Here is a 27,398-nt window from a genome sequence, read left to right as displayed (position 1 = left end):
TTCTTCTTCTTCTTCTTCTTCTTCTTCTTCTTCTTCTTCTTCTTCTTCTTCTTCTTCTTCTTCTTCTTCTTCTTCTTTTTTGAAAATAGATTCTCTTATAGAATATATCCCCAAACTCAAAGTTTTCCTTCCCTTTACTCCTTGTAGCCTACCCCCACCACCGCACACACACACACTTTTGTGCTAGGAAAGGAATGCAGAGACTCATAAACGCCAAGCAGGCCCATGGATACCCACACCCCAAGCCCAACAGTGTTAGTTCTCGTCCAAGGACGCCCCCCTGGCGCCATCCCTCGTGCATAGTCTCTTCCAGCTTCACACCCTGCTTTACCAAAAGAGGCTCCCCAGATCCACTCCTGTGGGAACGCTTCCAAACTCATTATGCCTCCATTAGCAACATTTCCTGACCTTCGTCAATAATGAATGTTAACAAAAAGCCCATTACAACCAAGTACTCATGGGAGAAAGGACCAATCTACCTTCCCTCTCCCTCTCCTCTTCATTTTATCACCCTGCTGCCCCTCAAGTACAACATATACCTCAATGTATTCCTAAGTGAGTGTCTCGTTTGTTTTGTTGCTTTTAAGACAAGGTCTCACGTAGCCCAGGCCAGCTTTGAACTCAGTAGGTAACTGAGAAGAATGGAAAGGTGGTTCCACGGTTAAGAACATTTGCTGCTCTTCCAGAGGACCAGGGGTCAATTCCCACTACCTACATGGCAGCTTAAAACTACTTGTAACTACAGTTCCAAAAGATCCTACACCCTTTTCTGGCCCCCTCAGGTACCAGGCACACACATGATACACCAACATTTATGTAGGCTAAACGACCATACACATATAAATAAACAAAATATTTAACTAAAAATGGCCTTCTAAATTTATGACAGTGTCTATATGACCCTGGCCAACCTCAACTTACAGAGACCCACCTGCCTCTACCTCCCAAGTGCTGGCATTAAAAGCATGAGCCACAACACTTGAATGTTTCCCATTTGGTCAGTTGGTATGTGTGTGCATGTGCCACCCCTCCCCCCATGTACATGGATCATGAAGTATGTGAGTGTGATGTCAGAGGACAATCTGCTTGAGTTCAGGAGTCTCCTCACAAAGGTCCTGAGTTTCAAGCCCAGTACTAACCAAACAAAAGAACAAGGAAAGATGCCAATAAATAGAAAGTAAAATGTCTTGTCTGTCTGGATATCAGTGTGTCAGCTCCTAACTAATATCTTAGTCCTCACTTACATTAGTCTGACAAAGAGCACAGTTCCGTTAGGAAATCAATTCAGCCCCTCCATTACTCCCCTCCCACAGTCCATCAGTATCCCAGCGCAGCCATCAGATAAGGCCCACTGCAATGTTATAGAGTGCTGCTAATTATCTGACTCTTCAGTTAAAAAGCCAAGAGGGCAAAGACATACAATATTTAGATGACACTCTTATCTTTCCTGAGCACAGCTGTGCTTTCCTCTGAAACCAAACGTAATTTTTTTTTAAAGGCACAGTACTATTAAATGAAATAAAACTAAGCCTTCCTCTCTATTTCTAGGGCTCTCTTCTCTGTCCTAGGGATGAAACCCAGGACCTTGTGCCCATCAACCAAACACTCTGTCTCTAAACTACATCATAGAGCCGTCTTGTAGCCCCATTTTTTTCTCACTCGTGTTCTAGGCGCTCTATATATGAGGACTTTACGTAGCTCCTATAGTTTCACACCCACAGTCAGTCCCCTGTGAGCATTATGCTAAACTTCCAGGTCCTGCTGCCCAGGTGTTTAAGGGTATGAACTCTAAGCCAGGCAGTGGTGGCACACACCTTTAATCCCAGCACTTGGGACATAGAGGCAAGTGAATTTGAGGACATCCTGGTCTACAGAATGGGTTCTAGGACAGCCACGGCTACACAGAGACCTTGCTTCTAAATTAAAAAATAAAATAAAGGATGAACTCTCAGTAAGTTGCTAATCTGCACTTTGAAAAACAAGACACTCTAACAAGAACTGATTTAAGAAATAAAAATAGAACCAAGAATCTAAATAGGTGAGCATATGGAAAGAGACCTTTGGGGTGCTAAATTTACTGAAATGTAACTTTCATAAGGGGAACAGTAACAAGCTAAAACAGGATTTGCTGTAAAATGTCTTTTCCCTTTGTCTATACTGGCTGTTTGTGTGGTCCTAGTAATAGGGCCCAGGCCTTATGCAGGCCAAGTACTCTACCAGTGAGCTACAAAACCCTTCACACCACTTTTAACAGTCCAAGCAAAGCTAACAGGAGGCTTAAAAAGAGCCTCTGTCCCACTTTTAGAGCACCTTCCCATCCATCTTAGACATCACAGCAGCTGCTTGTCCATACAGCTTGGGGAGCTAATAATGGGACTTTAGCCTCTGCTGTCATGAACCCCGCCTTACAACTTACTTTGGTCTGAGACATGCCACTTTAGTAAAAATTTACCAAGTGTTTATGCTCTTTGTAATTACCTTATTTTCCCTTCTAAAATTTGTAATGCTTCTATTTATTTTGTGGTTGAGGGCAGAGAAAGAAGGTGTATATGGAGACTGTGTGGAGATCAGAGGGTTCTCTCCTACCATGTGGGTTCCAGGGATCAAAATTAAGGTAAAGCTTGGTGGCAAGCACCTTGACCTGCTGAACCATTGCACCAGCCCTTACGTGCGAGTCCTGCAAGAAAGCCAAGCATAGCAGCTCACATTCGTAGTCTCAGCACTGAAGAGGCTGAGACAGGAGGCCAGCTTGGGCTACATAGTAAGTTCCAGGCCAGCCTTAATATACTCTCAAAAAAAAAAGGGGGGGGGGAAGATGCCCACTAAAGCTCTTCCCCCTGGGGATGTGTCCATACAGACACCATGCTAGGCTATCTAAACTCCAGCAAAGTGGAGTGGAAGTGGTTCTAGAACCATCTCCATCACTTAAGCTCGTCTCTAACAAGCTTACACTTAGAAGTGTGAGTCAGCCTCACACTTGACCCTCTGCTGTAGGCAAACTGAAGTCCAGTTTCTTTTCTCATCAGTGCCTCAACTTTATGCCCAAAGTAAAGAGCCAGTCTTCAAGCAGAGAGCCACACAAAAAATGTACAAAACCGCCCATGAAGCTAAAGGAAATGTTAAAACACTGCAAAATAAAGCATAACTCTGCTTCGGAGCTAGGAACTGGAAAACCTGGCTTAGCAAGCATGAAAAAAAAAAAAACCATTCTGGGGGCTGAGAATGTAGCTCAGTTGACAGTGACTGACTGTGCCTGAAGCCCTGGATTTGATGCTCAACACTACATAAACAAAGTGTGGAAGTGCAGGTCTGTAACTGCAACACTTGGGAGGTAAGAAAGGAAAATCAGAGTTCACAGCAAGCTTCAAGGAGTTCAGCAACAGAGCAAGCCCAGGGACAGCCTGTCTACATGAGACAGGCTTCCCAATGTCTAATATTGAGTTTATTTTGTTCCAAGTTCTTTGGTGTTTTGTTTTTTTTTTTTTTTCTCCTTCTTACATCAGTTACAAATTATTTGGCCAGGTTGGTGTTAATTTTACCTTTTGTGTCATGGTTTGTGATCTAAGCACCTATGGGTTTCATTTTCCATCTGAGGATGGGTAGGCACAATTCCAAAGCCAACCCTCACTGGTAAATCCACCTAGGAAAGCACTCCCTCTCAGCTGTGCCAATAAACCTTTAATTCTCAGTCCTTACATACCCTTTCAAATATTCAGCTTATGAGACAGAAGCAGGTAGCTGATTTTCTAAATGTTCAAACAGGACACTAACAAAAATGCTTCTTCAATCCCTTCTAATTTGTGAGTGTGAAAAGACCTTCTAGAGAAGTTAATTAATGTTCACGCAATATGATGCCAAGACCCACAAGAGCATATTTCAGAACCCAGCCCTGGGATGGGATGCAGGCCAAGAGCTAGAGAGCTGATGTGCAGCTTGTGCAGAGGCTCTGGCTGTCCTCACGAGCACTGAAGAAGGGGGTGGGATCAACCAAGAACCCAGCATAACGAACACCCATACCGGCAGAGTTCCCAGATTTACTAACCTAATTTATTTGCAACCATACTTGGTTTCAGATCAATGTTCATAGCATGAAATTTTTGTAAAAGACCCCTACCCTAAATGCTTCCAAGAAAACACTTATCCTAGAGTAAAAACAAAAAATTATTTTTTATGGCTGCTACTCTTTAACTTGTGACAAGAATCTTTCAAATCAGGGGAAAGAGATTTAAAAATTAATTTCATTCAAAAATTTAAGACAGACATTAGATGAAAGTTTACAATAGTGTTTCTATGTAACCTAAAACTGAATCTTTTTAGTTTAGTACATGACAATGGAGAAAGTCGACTTGAAATGCTGCCCTTTCAGGAAACAGACTTGCTCGAAATGCAAGAGTGCAGGAAATGAGTAGCGAGAGCAGAGGTAGAAAGGGTGTGACTCAGTCACAGTACACAGCTCTCACCTGCCCTAACTGGGTAGTAGGCAAATACAAGTCAGAATCAAGGAAACATAAGTCAGACTTAAAGATGAGAAAAAAGAAAGCCTCATGAACACTTACAGGCACACCTGAACGCTTGCCATTTAATAAAGATGGGAAGTTCCCTTTTTCTCTCTTTCCTTTCTGTTTTGAGATCGCTCTGTATATTTAAGCTGGCTTGGAACTCACTGTGAAGCCCAGGCTGGCCTCAAACTTACCATTCTACTGCTTCTACTTTCTGAGATTATATACCTGTGCCACCAGGGTTGGCTTAGAATGGCATTAAGAGGGGGCTGGAGAGATGGCTCAAAGGTTAAGAGCACTAGCTGCTCTTCCAGAGGTCCCGAGTTCAATTCTCAGCAACCACAAGGTGGCTCAAAACCATCTATAATGAGATCTGGTGCCCTCTTCTGGCCTGCTGTCACACATGCAGGCAGAACACTATACATAATAAATAAATCTTTAAAAAGAATGACATTAAGAGCTGTCAATTCCCTACTTAACACAAAGTGCCTTAAAGGTGATTCATGCTGACATCTTGTGTCAGAGGACATAGTTGCACCAATTACTAAGAGACCAGTACATAACCTCAGGCCAGTCAGCATTCTTGCAGAGGGCAGAGGCTCAGGAACACCCTCTCTTGACTGAGGAGCTAAGGACAGCTAATGGTTTCTGGGGAAGGGAGAGTCATTTTTCCTTAAGGGCGTGGCTCTTGACAGGCCACTCACACTCCAGTGGATGCCCCACACACACCCCCCAGGAGTATATGGGCAGCGCAAATTGGACTTGACAGGTTATACAGTTAAAAAAAAAAAAGGTTGGAGAGGATGGAAAAGTAGCAGGGCAAGTAAGAAATGGGGGTGAATGTGATCAAAACAAATTTCCAAAGAATTGGACCCTGGCCCTTGTCTCTGCACTGTGTGAGGAGATCTCTTTGCTGGCTGCCACTGCTTGCGCCAGATAGCTTCTCAGAACTCTCTTCTTCCCCACAACCCATCCAATCTTCAAAGCAGCTCGTTCTCCTGGGAAAGGGGCGGGGGCAACTGCACATCGAAGCACCAACTTGTGTCCAGCTGGAGAAGCCTTGGTTCTTGGTTCTCAGCTTTCCCTCCTTCCCTCACTCAGCTTTAAGTAGGCAGTGACTCTCATGGGCAGCATGCACCGGGCTTCTGAAGGTGGGCTCTGCTGGTACTTGTGGCTAAAATTCTAATGTTTCCCCAAATGAAGTGCTTTCTTTTTTCTTTTGTTTCTCTTTGTAGCCCTGGCTGTGCTTAATTTGTGGACCACGCTGGCCTCGAACTCAGAGAGATCCACTTGCCTCTGCCTCCGAGGGCTGGGATTAAATAAACCCCAACTGTGCTTTAAAAGTCCCCCACCCCATGGAGGAAGGAAGCTGGCAAAAAAGATCATTAGTAAAGTGATAATGAGAAAAGGCTAAGAAATACTGACCATAACACTGAGTGAAACACCTGAGTTACAGAAAAATAAAGAATATGGTCCTATACACAAAATTTACTGTCTAAGAATATATACACTTATAAACTGTGACTGAGGAGCAGAGTTGGTCCCAGCACCACGTCAGGTGGCTCACAACTATCTGTGGCTCCAGCTCCAGAGGGGCCAGACCTCTCTAGCCCTGTGGACACCTGCACTCATTTCTAAGTTAACCTGGTTTTTATTGTTTTAGCATGAAATGTTTCATGACCAACAACTACAAGCACCACTGTACCAATTTAAGTAAAACCTTAGTAACTTAAAATGGTCCAAGCAGCCTTCTCACTGCCTGTCATCCAGTACTAACACACACTGTAAGGAGCAAAACAGAAACGGAAGGCCTGGCCAGGGGTGCAACTCAGCCCACCATGAGCAAGAGCAGGAGTTTGACCCCAGCAAACAAAAAGTATTTAAAACCCTTAAAAACAGGCTTGCTTATTCTACAGAAACAATGGGAAGCCGTCATACCCAGCCACCCTGCTGAATGATGAACTCTGCCGCGTGGTCCTCCAGATAGGTCACCCCGAACTGCAGCAGCGCACTCAAAGGCTCTTGACCGCGGCGAGTCAATTCCAAAAGCATCTGTTGTAGCAAAACTAGAGGCACCAAAATCTTCAATGCAAAGATGAAAACACAAAACATAAAACTTGAAATTCTTGCAACAGAGTTTATGTTCGACTGCTGAAATTTTTAATGCAGACACGATTAGGGTTACTTCAATCTCACGAGGGTAAACATCAACTCCTGCTAAAATTTCTCAGACTACGGTATGTGAATTTCATAAGGAGGGGAGAAAAGGTGGTTATATGAAAATAACCACGTGGGAAACACAGTCAGAAATTCCCATAATAATTAATTATAATGAAAAATACTAAAAACAATTCACAAAAACTAATCTAAAAACTGCAACCATCCTAGCTGTTAAGAACTACATTGTTTACTCACCAATTACCACAACTGAGGTCAACACACACACATAAGCACACATATACACGTGACTTACAGTGTCTCTGAAAAAACAAGAAACCAAGCACAGCACTCACTTAAACCAGGAGACTGAAGGCAGGGTGAGGGCAAAGTTCTGTTTTGAGACAGGGTCTCTTCTCTGTGTGGCCCTGGCTGTCCTGGAATGTGCTCTGCAGTCTAGGCTGGCCTCGAACTCAAGAGATCCACCTGACTAAACACAGGCATCACCACTGCCTGGCTTATTTCTGTACTTCTGACGTTGTGCACCAAATGCTCTCATTACCTATTTGAAAACAAGGACTTTTCATGATTGCTCTTTGTGAGACAGCTCTCAGGCTGTCTTCACACTTGTGGCAATCTTCTTGCCTCTGTCTCCAGAGTGCTGACGTTATGGGTGTGAGGGAATCACATTTGGCAAAATCAATTTTAAAATTTATTTAAAAATTCTGAGCAACCTTATGAAAGTCATAAAAAATGAAATATAAAAAGAGGCATTATAAACTATACCTAATAACCCTGTGGCTCAATATTTAAAATAATCAGAATTTACAACAGAAACTAACTAGAGTCTATTACCTTTCTTCAAAAAAAAAAAAAAAAAAAAATTGCATACAGAAAAAAAACTAAAAGGCTGGGGATGCCTCAGTGGCAAAGGGCAGAGGCCCTGGTTTTTCACTCCCTAACATCACAATTTAAAAAGCTGGAGACAAGGAGAAAAGAGAAAGAGGGCAAATTGACCCATGTCAGGTAGCCATCTGCATTTGGGCTTTTTTGTCTAAAACATCAAAGTCTCTTCATGACCTAAGAAGGAATGTAGGAGGAAATAAACCAATTTCAGTTCCTTGTAACTAGATTACTGAGGAAATAATGGAATGACAAAAAGTATTCCCTCAAAAGAAAACAAACTTTTAAAATGAGCTCCTGCTTCATCCTAACATTCTTTGCCTTTTACTTCAGAGTAAAAGCAGCCTAGAGAGAGTGTACTTTGAAGTCTGAATGGAAAAATACAACACACATCATTTTTTTTACACTCTCGAACTCCAGCTCAAAATACATGAAAACTTTTTCTTACTATAATGGAAAAAGAGCTATGAAGAAGAAGAAGATAGGCCTCTTACATAAGAAAATGCATCAAGCTGTTTAAGACAAAAATGAAATGGCTGTTTATCTAGCCCCAATGCTGTGCCTTGGGCAGGAACAGGTAAAGAATGGCTTGAGAATCAGTTTTGCAAATTCATTTATCAACCTTAAAGGCCTGAGATGTTCTGTACTGCAAAGCACTCTAAATTCCCATAATAAACCACAAACGTGTACATTCTGAGGCTGGGCACAGACATAGCACCATGCCCAGTTTAGGAGACTAGTTTTTAAATACAATGTAGATTGTCTTTACATACTTGAACTTACTTTCCCATGCAAGAAGCATCAAGAGCTACTTCTAAGTAGGGCTAAAGATGGAGCTCCTTTGGTCTAGAGTACTTGCTTAGCATCTACGAAGCAACACATAAAACTAGGTGGTTCAACCCTGAACCCAGGAGATTACGTGTTAGTAACTGGAAGCCTAGAAGTTCAAGCTCATCCCTGGCCACATAGCTAGCCTGAGGTTAGCCTGGGCTAAAAAAACAAAAAAGGAAAAGTTACTTCTACAACTCATCTTTATCAACTGTATACCCACAAGTATTCTAAATACTTTAAAATCCAATTATTACTTTTTTTAGTACTCACAGTTTTGTGTTTTTTTTAATGTTAAATAAAATGCTTAACTGCTTATCTTTTTTTTTCTTGGCGGGGTGGAGATGACACAGCGTTTCTCTGTGTGGCCCTGGCTGTCCTGGAAGACCCTGCCTCTGCAGTGTGCTACCGCCCGCACTTTTTATTTACTGATTTTATGTATGAGTGCTCCACCTCCACGTACACTTGCATGCCAGAAGAGGGCATCAGTTGTGAGCCACCGTGTGGTTGGTTGCTGGGAACTGAACTCAGGGCCTCTAGAAGAGCGGACAGTGTTCTTATCCACTGAGTTCTCTCTCCTATCTTTTTATTCTTATTCTAAGTAATTTCCTCAGCAACAGCATTCTGCATATTTTCCCCTTAGACGTTCTTACAATGGAATGTTTAGGAACCTTTCAGCATCAGAAAGGATGACTTCTACTGGCTTACCTTTATTCATGTATTTATTTAATTCCCTGACAAAAAGACATAAGAATGTGCAGTCTGGCACTGAAAAGAGTATAAACAAATGTAAAGCTTCAGCCAAACTGTGTGTGGAAGAAAGGCTGTAAACCAAGACAAACTTCCTGCTCTGCCTTGGAGGGCAAGACCCCCTTCAATTCAAGGCACCAATCTGTGAAAAGGCTTGTTTGAAAGGAAACAGCTTGACCTAAAAATATAGTTTAAGGGGCTCCCTGCTCAAAAACAATAACCTTGGCACACACAAGCTACAGCAGCTATGATCCAAGGGGCCAGATTCCATCTGGAGTTGGCAGCAGAACTTGGCACCATCATCCACATGGTATTATTTTGAAGGCATCAAAGTTGCAAGACAGAGATGCATGGACTCTGGTCCACGGTTCCACAATGGTGCTGAAGCCATACAGCTGAGGCTCGTCAGAGTCCCCGAAAGGAAGCTCTGAGAGGCTACTGTGTGAAGATGTGGGGGTGAAGCCTACGTTCAGTGGAGACTCTGGGACACTGGAGAGCATTAGACATCCACCAAGGAAAGATGCAAACATGAGATGGAGCTGGCCCAAAAGACAGGTCATGTCTGCTGCAGGCCACTCCTGCTACACTCTCCTTTGCAGGATAACAAGCAGGCAACTCAGTGTAAGACACAGATAATCACCTGCTGTGGTGGCACACCTTGGGAGGTAGAGGCAGGTGAGTCTCTGAGCGTTGGAGGCTAGCTTGGTCTACCAAGAAAATTCTAGGACAGCCAGCTCTACAGAGAGACCAACAACAACAAAAACGACAATGGACAATCACACGACACAGTGGAAAGGGTAGAACCTGCAGATCTTAACTGGCTGCTAGTCAAGAGATCCTGCACTAGTTATTTAACCCTTTTCTGAAGAGTCACCAATGTAAGATAATCACTAACAGGACAAAAGCTTGGCTGGGCTGTAGCTCAGCAGCACAGTTCTGGCCTGCGCAAAATCCCAGGTATACTACGTCAGCAGGCTATTCCACCCCTTCCAGCCCCAAAACAGGGCAATAAAATCCACTGTGCACTCTTCAAAGGAGAGTCTGGGATGATCAAATGAGATACGACATGAGATACACTACTATATAAACTGTAAAACACAAATGGCATTAATCTTTTAAAAGAACCAGTAAATGTTATCTATGAACACCCCAGTCTTCTCTAAGACATATTAACTCACACGTTAAGAAATAACTTCCTGGAGACAAATGTCATGTTTAACACAGAGAAATCAAGAAATGACAGGAGGGGCTGGAGAGATGGCTCAGAAGTTAAGAGCACTGCTTGCTCTTCCAGAGGTCACAAGTTCAATTCCCAGCAACCACATGGTGGCTCATAACCATCTATAATGAAATCTGGTGCCCTCTTCTGGCACTCAGGTGTACGTGCAGGCATAACATTGTATACATAATAAATAAATCTTTAAAAAAAGCATAAAAAAGACAGGAAACTCAACACAAATGAAGGACAGCATACCACAGCATATACTTTGAGGCACATTGTAGAACCTTGCAGCATTAATTTTTGAAAAAAAAAAATATATATATCCATTTAACACACTTTAGATTTATGCATTAATTGGTGGTACCAGTTCTATGCTGTGTGATGCTAATAATTCTCTCTGTACTTTATTTCTAGCACTGAAATGTAAGAGCAAAGACAACCTGGTTAGTACCTTATTCCATCCGCTGGCGTGAACCGCAGTCTCCACTGTACAGTCACGGTATGTCTGATACGTCACTGGCCTGTAGAGATTTTTTTTTTTTTTAAGTCTGTGTCACAAAAAAAAGCTGAAGTTTCAGATGAAAAAAATATACTGACACTATTGTGTTGCTGAACGTTTGCTAACACGACTAAAATTGTTCAATATATATATATATATTTTTTTTTTTTCAAGATATGGCTTTTAATATTTGGTATGTGTTTTCCCAAAACATTCTCTATATTGCTGGGGAGGTCATTATAGCATAGCAAGATTAATGTGTATTCTAGTCATTATTTTTTAATTACTTGGAATTTATCTGATAGAACCTCTATGTTGTAGATAAATACCTGAATTACAGATTCAGAATCAAACATATCATGTAACGCTTAACACAGTCAAATGAAAACACAATCTTTTTTTAAGGCAAAAGTCTAAGCCAGGCAGTGGTAGCAGCACACATATTTAATCCTAGTACTTGGAAGGAGGAAGCAGGGAGATCTCTAAGTTCAAGCCTGGCCTACAGAGCAACAACCAGGACGACGCGCACACGCGCGTGCGTACATACACACAACAGAAAAAAGCATAAAAGTATAAATGTTAAACACTAATAGGTAGTCATCAAAGACTGTTTACGATACGGCTGTGAGCTGGACAGACGAGGGTAATAACTGGTGCCCTATTTTTGACTTGTGCTCTAATACAAAATCCTGTAAGAGCCTGGTCTCCTGACACACCCCTATGATCTCAGCACTGAACAAGAAGAGCAATAGGCTAGCCTGGGCTACACAGTGAATACCAGACCAGTTAGGGCGCCATATCAAGAGCCTATCTCAAAAAAAAAAAAAAACCCACAAGAAAATCTGGAGCGCAGAAAAATGAGGTGTTCTATCATCTGCACACCAGTCCTAACCTGAGTCGTTGCAGGAGACGGAAAGTCTCACTGAAATTTGCTGACGAACTTTAAGCACCGTTTCCTGTATGCATTTAAAATGAAACAAAACATGGTACCAGAAAATGTGAAGGCAACTATTGCTTGGAAAATAAAATTACCCTTCCCATTTGGAGTCAAGTATTAACAAACTTATTTTTGAAAAAGTGGAAGCCGGTACAGTGGTACACGCTTTCAGTCCCAGCACTCAAGAGGCAGAGACAGGCAGAACTCTGTGACACCAAGGCTAGCCAGGACAGCTAGAGTTATGGTAGAGAGACTCTGTCTCAAAAAAAAAAGCCATAAATAAATAAAAAGTGAGAGGATTCTTGGATTCATAGATTTAAAACTTCTGTTCTGACCACTCTAGTCTGTGAATTTTCCAGCTGATGAATATAAAAGAATAATAGCCACCACTGGCTGGGCGGTGGTGGTGCACGCCTTTAATCCCAGCACTTGGGAGGCAGACGTAGGTGGAGCTCTATGAGTTTGAGGCCAGCCTGGTCCACAGAGCAAGTTCCAGGAAGTCGAGACTACACAGAGAAATGTCTCAAAAAACAAAACAAAACAAAAAACAAAAATTACCACTTACTAGTGGCCTAGTATAAAGAAAGAAGGGAACAAAATATAAAATAAATGAAAATTAAAAAACAAAAATATAAAAACAATAAAATAAAATTGAAATGTGGCTATTGTGCCTAAAATATTAACACATGCTGGATTTCAAAGAGTCAGGAAAAAATGTGAAACATCTCACTAATAATTTGAGTATTTAAAATTTAAAGTTCTCATTAACGTGTTTTGTGTTTGCCAGTTGTTCCTTCCATGTGACTTGCACTGTATCTCGTAAGCAGCACCAGGGTAAGGGCTTCAGGACACAGGTCTGATGGCACGGCTATCACCCTGCTGTATGCGCCAACATCAATTCCCCACTGCAGGGCTGCTGAAGGGATGGCCTTCATAACCCTTACTAGTGCTTGGCATTCTTTTACAAGTCTTGGGACACATACTAGAATCCTAGAAAACTCAAATTTCACCAGATACTGTATCACCCACCTACCTACATGTCCCTGAAGCTTTACTTGCGGCTCTCAGTCCCTTTACTTCCTTTCCTGAACTGTTTGATGCTGCTGTGGGTCACTGAAGTCCTTAGAGGTAGTTTGGCTATCAGGCTAAGTACTTTATCATCCTTCAGAATGAAACATGGTTTAAAACATTATAATGTACACACATACATGCACATGAAAGATGTGGCAGGTTAGAACAGTCATGTTCTAATACATAGAAACGCAAGTAGCTGAATACCAGCCTTCCTTAAGAGGTCTAAGAAAGGGAGTGAGTACCTTTAAAAAGCAAAGGTCTTTCATTTAAAGACTTCACTTTAGCAAAACCATCTGGAGTAGGAGATATTTCCACTTTAAGATACTGCCTTCAACCTGTACAATAATTGCATTGGTTCTAAGGGATCAGTAACAGAGGTTAAAATTTTCAAAAGTACACTTCAGAACAAATTTTATTTGATATCCAATCAACTTCAAAAATAACTGTATCACTGTTCAGGGTTTGGGAAAAGCATATATTCATCTAAACCAGTTTTCTCCTAAAGTAAAAAGAAACGCAGGGCATGATGGCACAAACCTTTAACCCTGTCACTCCACAGTGACCCTGACTAAAAAAAAAAAAAAAAAAAAAACAATATTGTGTTCGCTGGAGAGTTGGCAATGTCTCAGCCAAGTTACAATTAACAAAGACACTTACATACGAAGAATGACATGATCTGTATAAAGGAGCTGGAGAAGGAACTCCGCAGTTAAGATAAAGAACACTTCCTGCCCCTGTTCAGTTCCAAGCACCCATGCTGGGATCTGGAACTCCTAGTCCAGGAGACCCAACACCTTTCTCAAGCCTCCTTGGCATCAACATACATATCAATAAAAACAAATCTTCAAGGCCAGGCATGGTGGTGGCACATGCTTTAACCAACACTTGGGAGACAGAGGTTAAAATCTCTGTGAATTCAGGCCAAATCTGGAATAAAGTGAGACCCTGTCTCAAAAAAGACAAAGAAAAGAAACTAGAATTTTAAAAATGTTTATCTAATACTCCTTTATGTGCACTGGTGTTTGCCTGCATTTGTTTGTGTGAGGGTGCTAGCTCCCCAGAAGCAGGGGTTACAGACAGTTGTGAGCTGCCATGTGGGTGCTGGGTATTGAACTTGGGTCCTCTGGAAGAACAGCCAGTGCTCTTAAGCACTGAGCCATCTTCCCAGTCCAGAAACTAGAATTTTTGAAGCTTGTAATCTTTATATACACAATATATGAACATTTAAGCACAATATACGAACATCTGAGTCTTAGTGACGCCTGCTCGCTCCACCCTTCACCTCCTCAGGGTCCACAGAACTCATGCCTGTGGCTCTCTCAACACCTGGAAAGCCATAATGCTTACCCAAATTTCCTGCTTAAGTTTGAGTTCCTGGCCACTCAGATTATCCTTTCCACATGTCTTTAAGCTTGTGTCCGAGGGAGAAAATCCAACTATGGTTTCATTTCACTGAGCAGAAATTAGGAATTCTATATCTGCTCATTTCATCAGAATATACAGGACTAAACACCAATTACTTCCTGATAAAACACAGCCAACTATAAACCTTGACTACATGAAAGTAAGGAATGTCCTTACTATAACAGTGATTTGGCATCTGAATTTCAGCCTTTTGGTGAGAAACAAATTTTCTCCTAGAGACCCACTGTTATCAATTCATACTAATTTTGTAATTCCTACCAATCCCTCAATAATTCTCAAAGAATTAGGGGAAGTTGATTTTTTAGACTTATAAGTGAAGTGGTTCTATTTTGGCATCTTAGCATCTAGCATTTTCACTATCGTCTCAACGTTAGCTTTCCTATGGTGAAGGTCATGGCTAAGAAGGAGTTTGTTGTAGGAGAAGCTACTCACAGGCAGATGGACGACCCCAAAGGGTAACAGTATTTGTGATACAGATACAATCCTAAAGACAGAAATCTAAAACACAGGGATAATGCCAATCACACATTACAGTGCACAACCCTCCAGCCCTCATGTCTAGATACAGATGGAACAGAAACAAAGAAGGATTCGGACAAGGGCGATTGCTTGCATTTATAACACAGTAAGAGCATCTGTTGAAACCTGACAGCTCAACATGTAAATAAAAACCATCAGAGCTTTGCTGGAAACTTAAATCCCTGCTCCAAGGCAAATCTGGCATTCAAAACACAAACCAGATGCTTTCAGGAGCACAGAGGAAGGAAAAGGGAACAGCTGCCTAAAGCAAAGCCTCAGCCAACCCAGGACTGTGTGACCCAGAGACCAGCACACTCCACTCCACAACGGCAACTCACTGGCTGAGGATCATTTGCAAGGCTTTATGCAAAGGCTCTTTCAGATCCTGTGACACTCTTTCTCCAAGATGGGCCAAGCAGTCTTCTATTGAGCTTTCAGGGTTAGCAGGGCTAAACACTGGTGAGGTGTGACAGTCAAAGCCTGTGCTGGTGAATGCTGAAGACAAGATAAAAAAGACCAAAATTAATAAACGGTACTGGGGCAGGAGAGATTTCCAGTGGTTAAGAGCACTTGCTGCTCTTCCAGAGGACCAGGGGATCCCAGCACCTAGTCCCAGGGGATCCAAAGCTCTCTTCTGGGCCTGCATGGACACTAGGCATGCACATGGTACACTGACACACATGGAGACAACACATCCAAACACATCTAAAAAGAAAAAAGCACCAAGAGTTGTGCTATGAGCCAGGTGTGATGGTGCACACCTATAATCCTGACACTCAGGATTCTGAGGCAGGAGGCTCTCAAGTAGGAAACCTGCATGGGCTACACAGTGAGTTCAAACCAGTTGGGCTGTACAGCAAGAGCCTGTGTCAGCAACAATAAAACTCAACCAGGTGTGGTGGCATACGCCTTCAACCCCAGCACTTGGGAGGTAGAGGCAGGCAGAGCTCCGTGAATTCAAGATCAGCCTATAAATCAAGCTCTAAGACAGCCAGGGCTATTACACAGAGAAACTGTCTCTAGATAGATAGATGGATAGGTGAGTGAGTGGGTGGGTGGATGGATGGATGGATGATTGGAAGTTCAAGACCAGCCTTGGCTACAGAGTAAATCTAAGGCCAACCTGGGATCCAACGAGCTCTGATCTCAGAAACAAAAACATAAAGCAAAATAATAAAAGGGGCATCTTTATGATAGTCCATGAAACTGAGGTAGTTACTCTTAAAAACAAGAGTTACAAGGGACTTAATCATTATACACACATTATATATACATATATATGTATATGTGTATATATATATATATATATATATATATATACACACACACACACACGTATATACACACACACACACATACATACATATGCGTGTGCGTATTATATATCTTATCTGGAACACAAAACAAGTTCTAAATTTAAGGTTTTGTTGTTTTTTTAGACGGAGGTCTCCCTATATAGCCCATGATTTTGAATTCATGATTCTCTTACCTCAGTCTCTTAAGAACTGGAATTACAGGCAAAAGCCACTACCAATGGCTTATTTGTAAGTTTGTTTGTTTGAGTGCTTGTTTGTTTGTCTCACTATAGCTAACCCAGGGGTTACTGTGTAGCCCAGGATGGCCTCAAACTTGTAAGAATTTTTGTCCCTCTGCCTTTCCACGTGCTAGAACTACAAGCACAAACTAGCATGCCCAGTTTGTTCATAAACTTTTATTCATCTTCTTTCACAATTAACAAGGCACTAATTTATAAACATAATCTATCAGTTATTTATTGAAAGTTATGAGGCTTTATATAATTAGAAATATACTTCCCAACAATTAAAAAAATAAAAGAGGCTATGTATTTGAAGGCAGCATGGGAAATGGTACATGGGAGGGCTGGAAGAAGGAAAAGAAAAGAAAGGAAAATGATATAATCACAATGTTTTCAAATATAAAGTATATTTTTTGTTGTTTGGTTTTTTTGTTTTTTGTTTTTTTTTGGGGGGGGGGTTGTTGTTTTCCCAGACAGGGTTTTTCTGTGTATTCCTGGAACTCACTCTGTACACCAGACTGGCCTCGAACTCAGAGATCCACCTGCCTCTGCCTACCAAGTGCTGGCATTAAAGGCATGCACCACCACCACCTGACTATAAAATATAATTTAAAATGTATATTTTAGCAAAAAAAAAAGTTATTAAGCTATGGAAATCATGTTCTAATGAGAGGTGAGACCTGCTCCACAGGAGGAACTCACATGTGATACTATGAACCTGTGAACACACACAGAAATAAATCTTTGGAGGAGGAGAAAGTGATGGCAGCTGCTGCCAGATGTGGTGGTGAACATCTTTAATCCCAGCACTAGAGGAAGAAGCAGGTAGATCTCTGTGAGTTTGAGGTTGGCCCTGTCTACAGAGTGAATTCTTGGACAGCCAGGGCTACATGGAGAAACCCTGTCCCCCCAAAAAAACACAAAACAAAAGACAATAGGAGAGAAAACCAAGTAAATCAACAAAACCACAAGCAACAGAATCTGCTTGTTGTCCAGGAACGTAAGAGTGAACAGACCTTCAGAGACTTCTTTGTCCAAGGATTTCAGTTCTTCTTCAATCTCAGACTTAACTTTCAATAAAACTTCTGGATCCAGCGATTGCGGAGGCACATCTAGTTGAAGTCCTGAAAGGAACAAGAGTAAACAAGAGAGGGTGCTATAGGAACAGGGACAGACAAGCCATTAGGATGCTGCAGCATTAGCCATGTGTGGAGGCTGTGGCAGGAGGGTCACTCTAGAGTGTACAGAGCCAGCCTGGGCAACACAGGGATACCCTATCTCAAAACACCAAGCAAGAAACAAACACCAGAACTGTTCACACTTAGCATTAAGTCAGAAAACAAATCAAATGTTACTACCAAGGTAAGAAGGTATCTTCTGCAACCACAACAAAGCTGAGGTAGGTCAGTTGAAAAGCCCCTGCTCAGATGCACACTCCCTGACTTTAACACCCAGAAAGGAAAGAGAAAGAAAAAGCAAGAAACAACAAGTAATAGAAGTATGTGGGCCATATACTGAGAGTAAAGGCTAATGTAGAAAAGAAGCCCCTATAAACAAACAAACAAACAGATGTCCCTGCATATTTCTGCCAGGGATGAGAAAAAGAACAGAATCCAGAAACACACAGGAGGAGATGGTAAAATAATGGTATCAAAAAAGAGACACATGAGCCAGGCATTATGGTCCTGAGATCCAAGTGAGTTTCACTTAGGCCTCCTTTCCTTATTTTATCCAGAATCATTGGGAGATAAGGTTCTACCTCATCTCTGTGCTCTGCATTACAGAGCACTATGGAAGTTTGAGCATAGTGCTTTATGCCCACAATTCCAGCATACAGGGGACAAGAGGCTGCCAAGTTTGATGCCAGCCTGGTATGACAGCAAACTCTAAGCCAGTCAAAGACTACTTTTGTAGTGAGATCGTGTTTGAGAAGTAAATAAATAGAGCTCTAAGTAAACAAGAACCTTTGAAGAACTGTGCTCAACCCAGATGAAAGCATTAGCGCTTCTGGTGATTCCTGGAATAAGTGCCCTCTCCATTCTTGACTAAGAATCAAATTCCCCAAGCAATAACACCTTATGGATAACACAGCTGTGATGTCACTCTCAGCGTGGACATCTACAGTGTTCCTACTTCTCGGTTTATTCCCTGGATTTTTCTATTGTGTGTGTGAGAGAGGGATGCATAAAGTGTGCATGTATCAGTGGACAAGAGGCGGACATCAGATTCCTTCCTCGAGTGTTTTCTGCCACATTTTATTTGTTTTAATGTGTATGAGTGTTTCGCCAGCATGAATTTCTGTCCACCACATGAATGCCTGGTGCTCATGGGAGCCATAAGAAGGCCCTGGATTCCCTGGATCTGTAGTTACATACAGTTTTGAATTGCCATGTGGGTGCTAGGAACCTGGTTCTTTGGAAGAGCAGCCAGTGCTCTTTACCAAAGTAATATTTGTATTGGTTGTTTGGGAATGTCACAATTGTGGAAACCTATACTTCAACATCCTTATTACAATGTTTTGGCATGGTTAGTATTGTTTTTTTTTTTTTAAGATTTATTTATGTATGTATGTAAGTGCTTTATTTATGTTCATGCATGCCTATAGTACAGAAGAGGGCATCAAATCCCACTACAGATGTTTGTGAGCCACCATGTGGTTGCTGGGAACTGAACTCGGACCTCTACAAGAGCAGCCAGTGCTCTTAACCTCTGAACCATCTCTCCAGTCCCCTTATTACAATTTCTAAGAGTTCTCTTTGATAAGTTTGCTTTTCAGGCTGTTACTCAGGGCCAGGGGTGGCGCTGTCAGAGAAGCCTCTGTTCCTTTTCTCAATTGTACATCTGCAAACATGGATCCCACTGTGAAAGTAGCTTCCTTGCCCTTTAGTCAGCAGAAGCACGGATCCTGGCCTTGTGCATGGTCTCTGGCAACAGCATGGTGTTGAAAGAGGGTCTTGTGCACTGTCTTTTCAGAATCTGATTTCAGTGCCCTGAGATCTGGTTCCCGTTCTGCCACAGGCATTGTTATGAATGTTGAACCTAGATCCTTGTGATGAAAGGAATGTCTCAATTGTCCCTGATTGGTTAGGAAAGATGCTGAAGCCTGTAGCTAGCCAGAAGAGAGGTAGGTGAAGTTTAGATTAGGTTCCCGGCCTTGGGGTCAGGAGACCACAGGCAGAGAGAGAAGGAAAGATAGAGAAAGAGAGAGAGTACACAGATATAGCAGGAGATAAAGAGCTTGGCAACTGGACAGGATGCACTAGGAGCATGAGGTCAAGGGAAGTGTGTCTGATGGAGAAGCCACCCAGGAGTCATCAGATTGGCAAGTGACTGGTTTTTATGGCAGTTTTAAGGGTAGTAGGATTAGAAGAGCACAGAATCTGCTCAGCTTAGTGCCTACAGCTTAATAATAAATCATAGCTTCTTGTGTCATTCAATGGGGGACTAGCTGGTTAAAAAAAACTGCTGCTGCCAGAGCGGCAGTAATCCCAGCCCTTGGGAAGGCAGAGGCAGACAGATAACTGAGTTCAAGGCCAGCCTGATTTACAAAGTGAGTCTAGGACAGCCAACGCTACACATAGAAACCCTGTCTCAAAAAAAAAAAAAAACAAAACCAAAAACAAACCAAAACAAAAACTGCTGCCATAATAATTTCCTGTATCAATTAATAAATACAGAATAATTATAGTCTCTCTGTGTTAATCACTGGGGGATTAGCTGGTTAAATAAAACTGCTACTGTAATAATTTCCTATATTAATTAATGTACACAAAATAATTAATTCATTATACAGCATGAGCCATAAACATCTTCATGGTCTTCAGCATCAGCACAGACCAAGGACCGCTGTTTGATTTCCAGTGGCAGCATGGACTACAGACATCAACATGGCCGTAGCTAGTGCTCTTAACTGTTGAGCCATTTCTCACGCCAGCCATCCTGATTTCTGAAACCGGGTCTTTACTGAGCTGGAGCACACAAGCTAGCCAATGAGTTCTAGGGATCCATCTGTCTCTGCCTCCTCAATACTAGGGTTACAAACCAATGCCACTGTGTCTAGCTTTTACCACACGGGTGCTGGGGATCCAGCTCAAGTTCTCATGTTTACCCAGTAGGCACCTTACTAGGGCAGCTATCTCCTCACTCCCATTAGCCACTTGAAACAGGGTCTTACTAAATAGCCCTACCTGGCATCCAACACGTCCTTCTGGCCCACATTCCACATGCTGAGATTTTAAGCACGTGCCATCACGTCTGGCTCCACCGTGCATGCTTATAAACCACATTAACTTATGTGTGGTGAAGAATACTTTTTTTAAAGATTTATTTATTTATTATTTATACAGTGTTCTGCCTGCATGTATGCCTGCAGGCAAGAAGAGGGCACCAGATCTCATTACAGATGCTTGTGAGCCACCATAAGGTTGTTGGGAATTGAACTCAGGACCTCTGGAAGAACAGCCAGTGCTCTTAACTTCTGAGCCATCTCTCCAGTCCCCAAGATTATTTCTTAAGAAGCAATCCAGTATGAATTCATCACCAATTTCTTCACTATTCAATAAACAAAACACATTATGCTTCATTTTTACCTTATTGCCTTTTTTTTCCCTGATTATTCTATTTCCTGATTTGATTATTCCTCCAAGGACCAATTTAAGTCTACTTCTCCACTGTGTTCTTCAGTGAACTTATTTTTCATTTATTTATTTATTTATTTATTTATTTATTTATTTATTTATTTATTTATTTATTTAGGCAGAGTCTCAACTTTCCTAGGCTGGACTTGAGCTCACCATTTAATGAAGGGTGACCTTGAATTTCTGATTGTGTGCCATCATGTCCAGTTTTATGTGGTGCTGGAGGTTGAACCTAGGTTTTTATGCATGCTAGGCAAGCACTCTATCAACTGTGATACAGTCCTACTCTTCAATTTCACTTACCTATCTTGAAGGTCAGTAAAAGACTTTAGTATCATATAGTCTGCGCCACACAGATAAACACTTGCATGTACTCTAGCCTATATCTCATGAGTTATACTTTGTTCCGACCAGATTACAAATACTCTGAGACACTTTCTTTGTCTAAGACTTATGTCAAACATCAACTAAAGAAACGCAAATACTTGCTAGCAGTGGCTGTCACTATCTATTGTGTTACGGACCTAAAGAATCATAGGGGACAGAAGAATATGTGCATAACACAACCTCACTGCGTTCAATAGGTAAATAAAACTAGCTGACTGCAGAGAAAGCCATACAAAAAGAAACCTGACTGAATTTCTGTAACTTATATATACACACACACACCATGGTTCATATACAAATGCAGAGAAATAGTTATCTGCTACTGCTTTGAGGCTACTAAAATTGCAAAATTTAAAAGAAGGAAACTGAGAAGAGATTTTCTACTACAGAATATGAAAACTGACTAATCACGTACACATGACAAGAAATATACCATTTATTTATGGCAGTTTGTTCAAGATAGAGAATACAAAGAAAGAAGAAAAAGAATCAGATCTCAACTACTGCCTCCATACTTAATGAGAATTGTATTCAATAACCAAGACATAGATTTTAGTTTTAGATTGACAGTCTGTAAATCAACCAGTCTTCATCATTATTTGCCCATATACCAATAATCCATGACAAACAATATTCAAAAACAGATCTCTGTCTGCAGTGGTGGCTCATGCCTGTAATACCAGCATTTGGAAAACTGAGGCGAAAGAATCTTCACAAGTTCAAGGACAGTCTGGACAGAGAATGAGAGTGAGAAAGAGAGAGAGATAGATCATTGTGTTAAGTGACTTTTTACTAAACCCTAGAATGTATAATTATAATTTTTGATCCACAGTTTCAAATAAGAAATAAGCAATGCCATCTGTCATAAGCCTCTTTCTGGAAAATATGCGCATCCAAAACACACACAGCCCCACACAGCCCTAGCACCACCCCCAACCCACATAGTAAACGGCAATGTCTTGGTTGCCATATGTCTCACAGCCCACCAGAGTAAGGCGAAGCAGCTGATTAGAGAGCCCATTCTCATGAAACTGACATGACATTGATTACACATGACAAGTTGTCATACTTGATAATAAGCCATGTGGAAAGCCTAAACCAGAAAAAGGCTACTGCTGCTAGGGCACAAAAGGCTAGCTAGCTAGCTACCCAAGGACAGACAGACTCAGTGATCTTCATCTAATTAATCCTCTCCATCCAGACATTCTAAAGTGCACGGCTACACAGTAGGGCCAATGCAGCATAAATCCTGTTCAATGAATCCAGGGAAATATTTCAAAGATAAATAGACATTAGCACACTAAAGTCCACCCACTTCAATCCAAACTAAGAGTTAAGTGAGTCAGCAATCAGCATATCCTAGCTCTAAAATTTGCGCAGTGCTTTTAAACTGAGTATCATTAACAAATTTTGGCCAACTGAATGAGCAAATCAAATAGAAGTAAATTCTGCATCTACAAATCTCCCAATTGGGACATAGTAAAATTATCTAGAAGGTGAAGACTAGAGAAATAGCCCTTTAGCTGGGCACTGTGGCACACACCTGTAATCCCAGCACTTGGAGAGGCAGAGGCAGGCAGATCTCTTTGGGTTCGAGGCCAGCCTGGTCTAAAAGTGAGTCCAGGACAGCCAAGACACACAGAGAAAACCTGTCTCAAAACGAAAAGAGGGAGGAAGCGAGTGAGAGGAAAGAGAGGAAGAGAAGAGAGAGAGAAACAGCCTTTTGTTGTTCTTACAGAAAATCTGGGTTTAGGTCCCAAGATCCACAGGGTAGTTCACAATCATTCATGACTATAGTTCTATCTATCTGATACTCTCCTTTTCACCCTTGCAGGTCCCAGGTATACATGTGACACATAAACATATAGGCAGGTAAAACACTAAGATGCATAATATACAATAAGTCTAAAATATAACTTTTTTAGGCTAGGCATAGTGGTGCACTCCTTTAATCCCAAGACTTAAAGGCAGAGAGAAATGGACCTCTATGAATTTGAGGCTGGTCCAGTCTACATACAGAATTCCAGGACAACAAAGGCTACATTGTGAGACTGTCTCTAAACAAATAAACAAATAAGGTTTTTGAGTTAAGTGGCTGAGTGCCAGAATTTGGGAGGCAGAGACGGGTGATCTCCTGTGAGTTCCAGGCCACCAAAGCAACACAGCGAGACCCTGCGGTGGTTAGTTTGGAGGGGTGTGTGTGTACTTGATATAAACTAGGGTCATCTGGGAAGAGGGAACTTCGATTGAGAAAATACCTCCATCATATCAGCCTGTAGGTGAGGCAATGGAACACTTTTGTTTTTGGAATAATGATCCACATGGGTGAGGCCAGCCCACTGTGGGCAGTTGTCACCCTGGGCTGGTGATCCTCTTTTGTAGAAGAATACAGTCTGAGCAATCCATGAGGAGCAAGTCATTAAGCAGCATTCCTCTATGGCCTCTGCTTCAGCTCCACCTGTAGCAGTCTGCCCTGCTTGAGCCCCTGCCTTGGCTTCCCTCAATGAACTGTGTTCAGGACATGGCCAAATAAACCCTTTCCTCCCCATGATCATGCTGTTTACCACAGCAAAGAAAGTAAATTAAGATAAACAAACAAACATGAACCTCAACTAACATCACCTCCCAATTTTATAAGTTGTAAAGAGTGACAGCATAAAGCCCCACACGCTGGACTCTCACTATCCAGAGAATGAGGTTACTACATGAGACTATCTCAGAAACAAAGAATAGTAGATTACAATAAAACCTACAGAATTTAGTTTAAAACTAGAAATATAGATTTATGATCATAGATTTGATAGGTTTGTAAACTAAATCTACGTAGATTTAGTTATATTTACTATGAAGATTTAGTTATTTTTCAAACTAAATCTACTTATTCTTTTTAACCAAATTTACCTATTTTTAAAACTAAATCTTACTAGGTAGCCCAGGTTGGCTTCAAACTCACCATCTGCCTGCTTTAGACTCCTAAAATTCACATGGAATGACAAACGTGCACCACCATATCCATCCTGTCAACTACTTTTTAAGAAGGGTATCAAAGCTATTCAAGGAAAAAAAACATTTTCAATACATGGTCTAGGACTAAATATTCTAAAGCAAAAGAATCAACCGACTATTACTTCACACTCACACACACATACACACACATCACACAAAAAATTGACTAGAGGGAGCCAGGTGGCACACACCTTTAATCCCAACACTCGGGGAAGCAGAGACAGGCAGAGCACTCTGAATTCGAGGCCAGCCTGGTCTACAAAGCAAGTCCAGGACAGCCAAGGCTACACAGAGAAACCCCATCTTAGGGGAAAAAAAAATTGATCAGAGACCTACATTTGAGAGATAAAGTTATGAAACTCTAGGCAGTGCTTTCTGCAGTAACATCAAAAGCATAAGAAATCAATGAAAACAAGCACTGAACCTCACCAAAACAAAAATTTAATAGCAGGAAGTAAACGATGAAAGTAAAAAGGACAAATCACTAAACAGAAGGAACACAAACAAACCTGGAAACCACATTGGGAATCTAGAATAAACAATATCCCTACAGCTCAACGGTAGAAGATAAATGACCTACACAAAAACAGAAACAAAGGCACACAAATGGCCAGCTAGCACACAAAAGTATGTACAATAGCATTAGCTACTACAAAAACACAAGCTCATACCAAGGGCCGGGGCTAAGGGCTTATCCCGCCTCAGCAGGCTGATGCTACACAAGTGTGGTGAATTGAGTTCAGCCCTCGGAACTCACGTGAAAATGGAGAGAACCGACTCTACCAAGTTGTCCTGTGACCTCCATATGCACAACCCACAAACGCACACACAAGTATGGTGGTTCACACTTATAATAATCTTAGGAGTTTGAAGCTAAATTAGGCTACACAGTAAGTTCCAGGCCAGTCTGGAACTGAGATCCCCTAACACCCAACTTCAAAAAGTCTAAATAAATAAATAAAATTTAGATATAGGATTACATACGACAAAGCAATCCTATATCTGGGAGATATACCAGACAGAATTGCAAGAGCCAGGAATGTAGCTCAGCTGGCTGCAAGCCTGCCCACATGCATAAAGGCCTGGGTTCCATCCCTAGAGTCACATAAAGCAGGTATGTTTTGTGTGGCATGTTTCACCTGCTCAGTCATCTCAAAGTCCATAGACCTATGATTCCAACACTCAGAGGTAGAAGCTAGAGGTCCCCTCCAGCTACAGAAAGAATTCAAGGCTATCCTGGGCTACATGAGACCTAGTCTCAAAATAACAAAAGAATTGAAAGCAGGGACTGAAGCAGAAACTGTACATCCATGTTCAAGGTAGAATTCTCAGAGTAGCCAAAATGAAGGAAAACCCAAATCTCCGAAAACAGAGGAATGGATAAACAAAATGTGGTCTGTACATATATTCATATATGCACGCTACAATGTGAAACACAGGTCACAAAACGACAAATACTTTATATGAAATGCCTAAAAGAGTCAAATTCATAGAAAATTAGAAAAACAGCAGGCACTAGCAGTTTAAGAAGGAATAAAACATTTCCTCTAAATATTATAAACACATATACACATGCATTTGACTATCACATTACTGTTGACAACTATCCTTTCAAAAAATAATTATAGAAAGCTAAGGCTGTATGTAACTCAGAGGTAGGACACATAATTAGCATCCATGAGGCCTGGGGTTCAACCCCCAATGCCACACAAAAAAAGAATAGAAATGTCTCCTTATTTTGTGTTACTGAGTAGAGAAACGAGGTAGTCTATGCCAAGTATATAAAGTTATTAGTTGACATAAACTATGAAAGGCAGAAGAATTTCAAGTAGTCAAAAAATACAATTCAAACCAAGTATGAAAGCTCACACTGGTAATCCCAGGTTAATTACGGCCAGCCAAGCTAAAAGAGACCCTATATCAAAGAAAAACAAACAAAAAACACACAGAAGAAAAAAGAAAGAAAAAAGTAACTAACACAAACTAGCGCAGAACAGAAGACTTAACTAGTTGAGGAAAAGTATGGAAGAGTTCATTACTCACAGAGAAGTCTACACCCAGAACACGACTCATTTAGGAAATAATGACAAATCTGTAATGTGACAGAAAATCCTCAGTCATGAACAGCACCACCTTACTTAGCCACTTCTCACATTCACTGCTCCACAAACTTGCAAGCAAACCCTAACCACAGCGCTATAATAAACTCTATTCACCGACGATGGCAGGGTGGAGTTCTACAGCACCTCTCAGGGAATAAACAGGGTAACAAGGCAGCAACAAGAAACTAGCGTTTTCTTTGAGGAAGGTTACCCTAAGCCCTGCTTGTGGTACAGGCGTGTAATCTCAGCATACAGAAGGCTTGGGCAGACAGGTCAAAAACTTGAGGCCAAGTGGGACTATAAGTAGTAAGACTGCCTCAATGCCCCTTAAAATATAGCTTACTGAGACTAGAGATGAGGCTCAGTGGTAGACTACTTACTCAGCACAGCAAGGCCCTGGTTTATCCCTACCACTGGGACCCACTACTGTTAAAAAGAAAGAGGGGCAGTGGTGGTTTAATCCCAGCAGTAGCAGGTGGATCTCTATGAGGTCAGACTGGTCTACAGAGTGAGTTCTAGGACAGCCAAGTCCACAAAAAGAAACGCTGTCTTAAAAAAAAATGCTTATGTATACATACTGTGTGCTTGATCTTACAAGGAAACCAGTCTGGCAGCGGTGGTGCACACTTTAATTCCAGCACTCAGGCAGAGGCAGGCTGATCTCTGTGAGTTTGAAACCAGCCTGGTCTACAAAGCGAGTTCCAGGACAGCCAAGGCTACACAGAGAAATCCTGTCTCAAAAAACAAAACAAAACACTACAGGATAGCCAGGCCTGGAGGCACACACCTTAATCCAGCACTTGGAAAATGGGAGGCAAGCAGATGTCTGTGAGTGAGAGCCAGCATGGCCTACATAAGAGTTCCAAGACAGCCAGGGCTACATAGAGAGCTCCTGTATCAAAACAAATAAAAAAGA

General features: G+C 41.6%; 1 protein-coding gene across 3 annotated transcripts in view; it reads right to left on the bottom strand.

The window, feature by feature from the left end:
* The window catches only part of Bcl2l13 (BCL2 like 13), a 48,977-nt gene that overhangs the window by 7,294 nt on the left and 14,285 nt on the right, over window positions 1-27,398 (bottom strand). For 2 of the 3 annotated variants that reach the window (XM_055604202.1, XM_055604200.1), the window contains exons 3-6: window positions 17,367-17,474; window positions 15,152-15,308; window positions 10,811-10,880; window positions 6,438-6,581 (exon numbers count right to left, since the gene is read on the bottom strand). In XM_055604202.1, coding sequence (XP_055460177.1) covers window positions 6,438-6,581; window positions 10,811-10,880; window positions 15,152-15,308; window positions 17,367-17,474 — 479 coding nt within the window. Of the gene's footprint in view, window positions 1-6,437; window positions 6,582-10,810; window positions 10,881-15,151; window positions 15,309-17,366; window positions 17,475-27,398 lie in introns of those variants that run through there. The other variant, XM_055604201.1, reaches the window with a different exon arrangement.

The sequence above is a fragment of the Psammomys obesus genome, unplaced genomic scaffold (assembly GCF_907164565.1).
Source record: "Psammomys obesus unplaced genomic scaffold, mPsaObe1.curated_primary_1811, whole genome shotgun sequence".
Classification (NCBI taxonomy): domain Eukaryota; kingdom Metazoa; phylum Chordata; class Mammalia; order Rodentia; family Muridae; genus Psammomys; species Psammomys obesus.
This window is presented reverse-complemented; position numbering and strand designations above follow the sequence as displayed.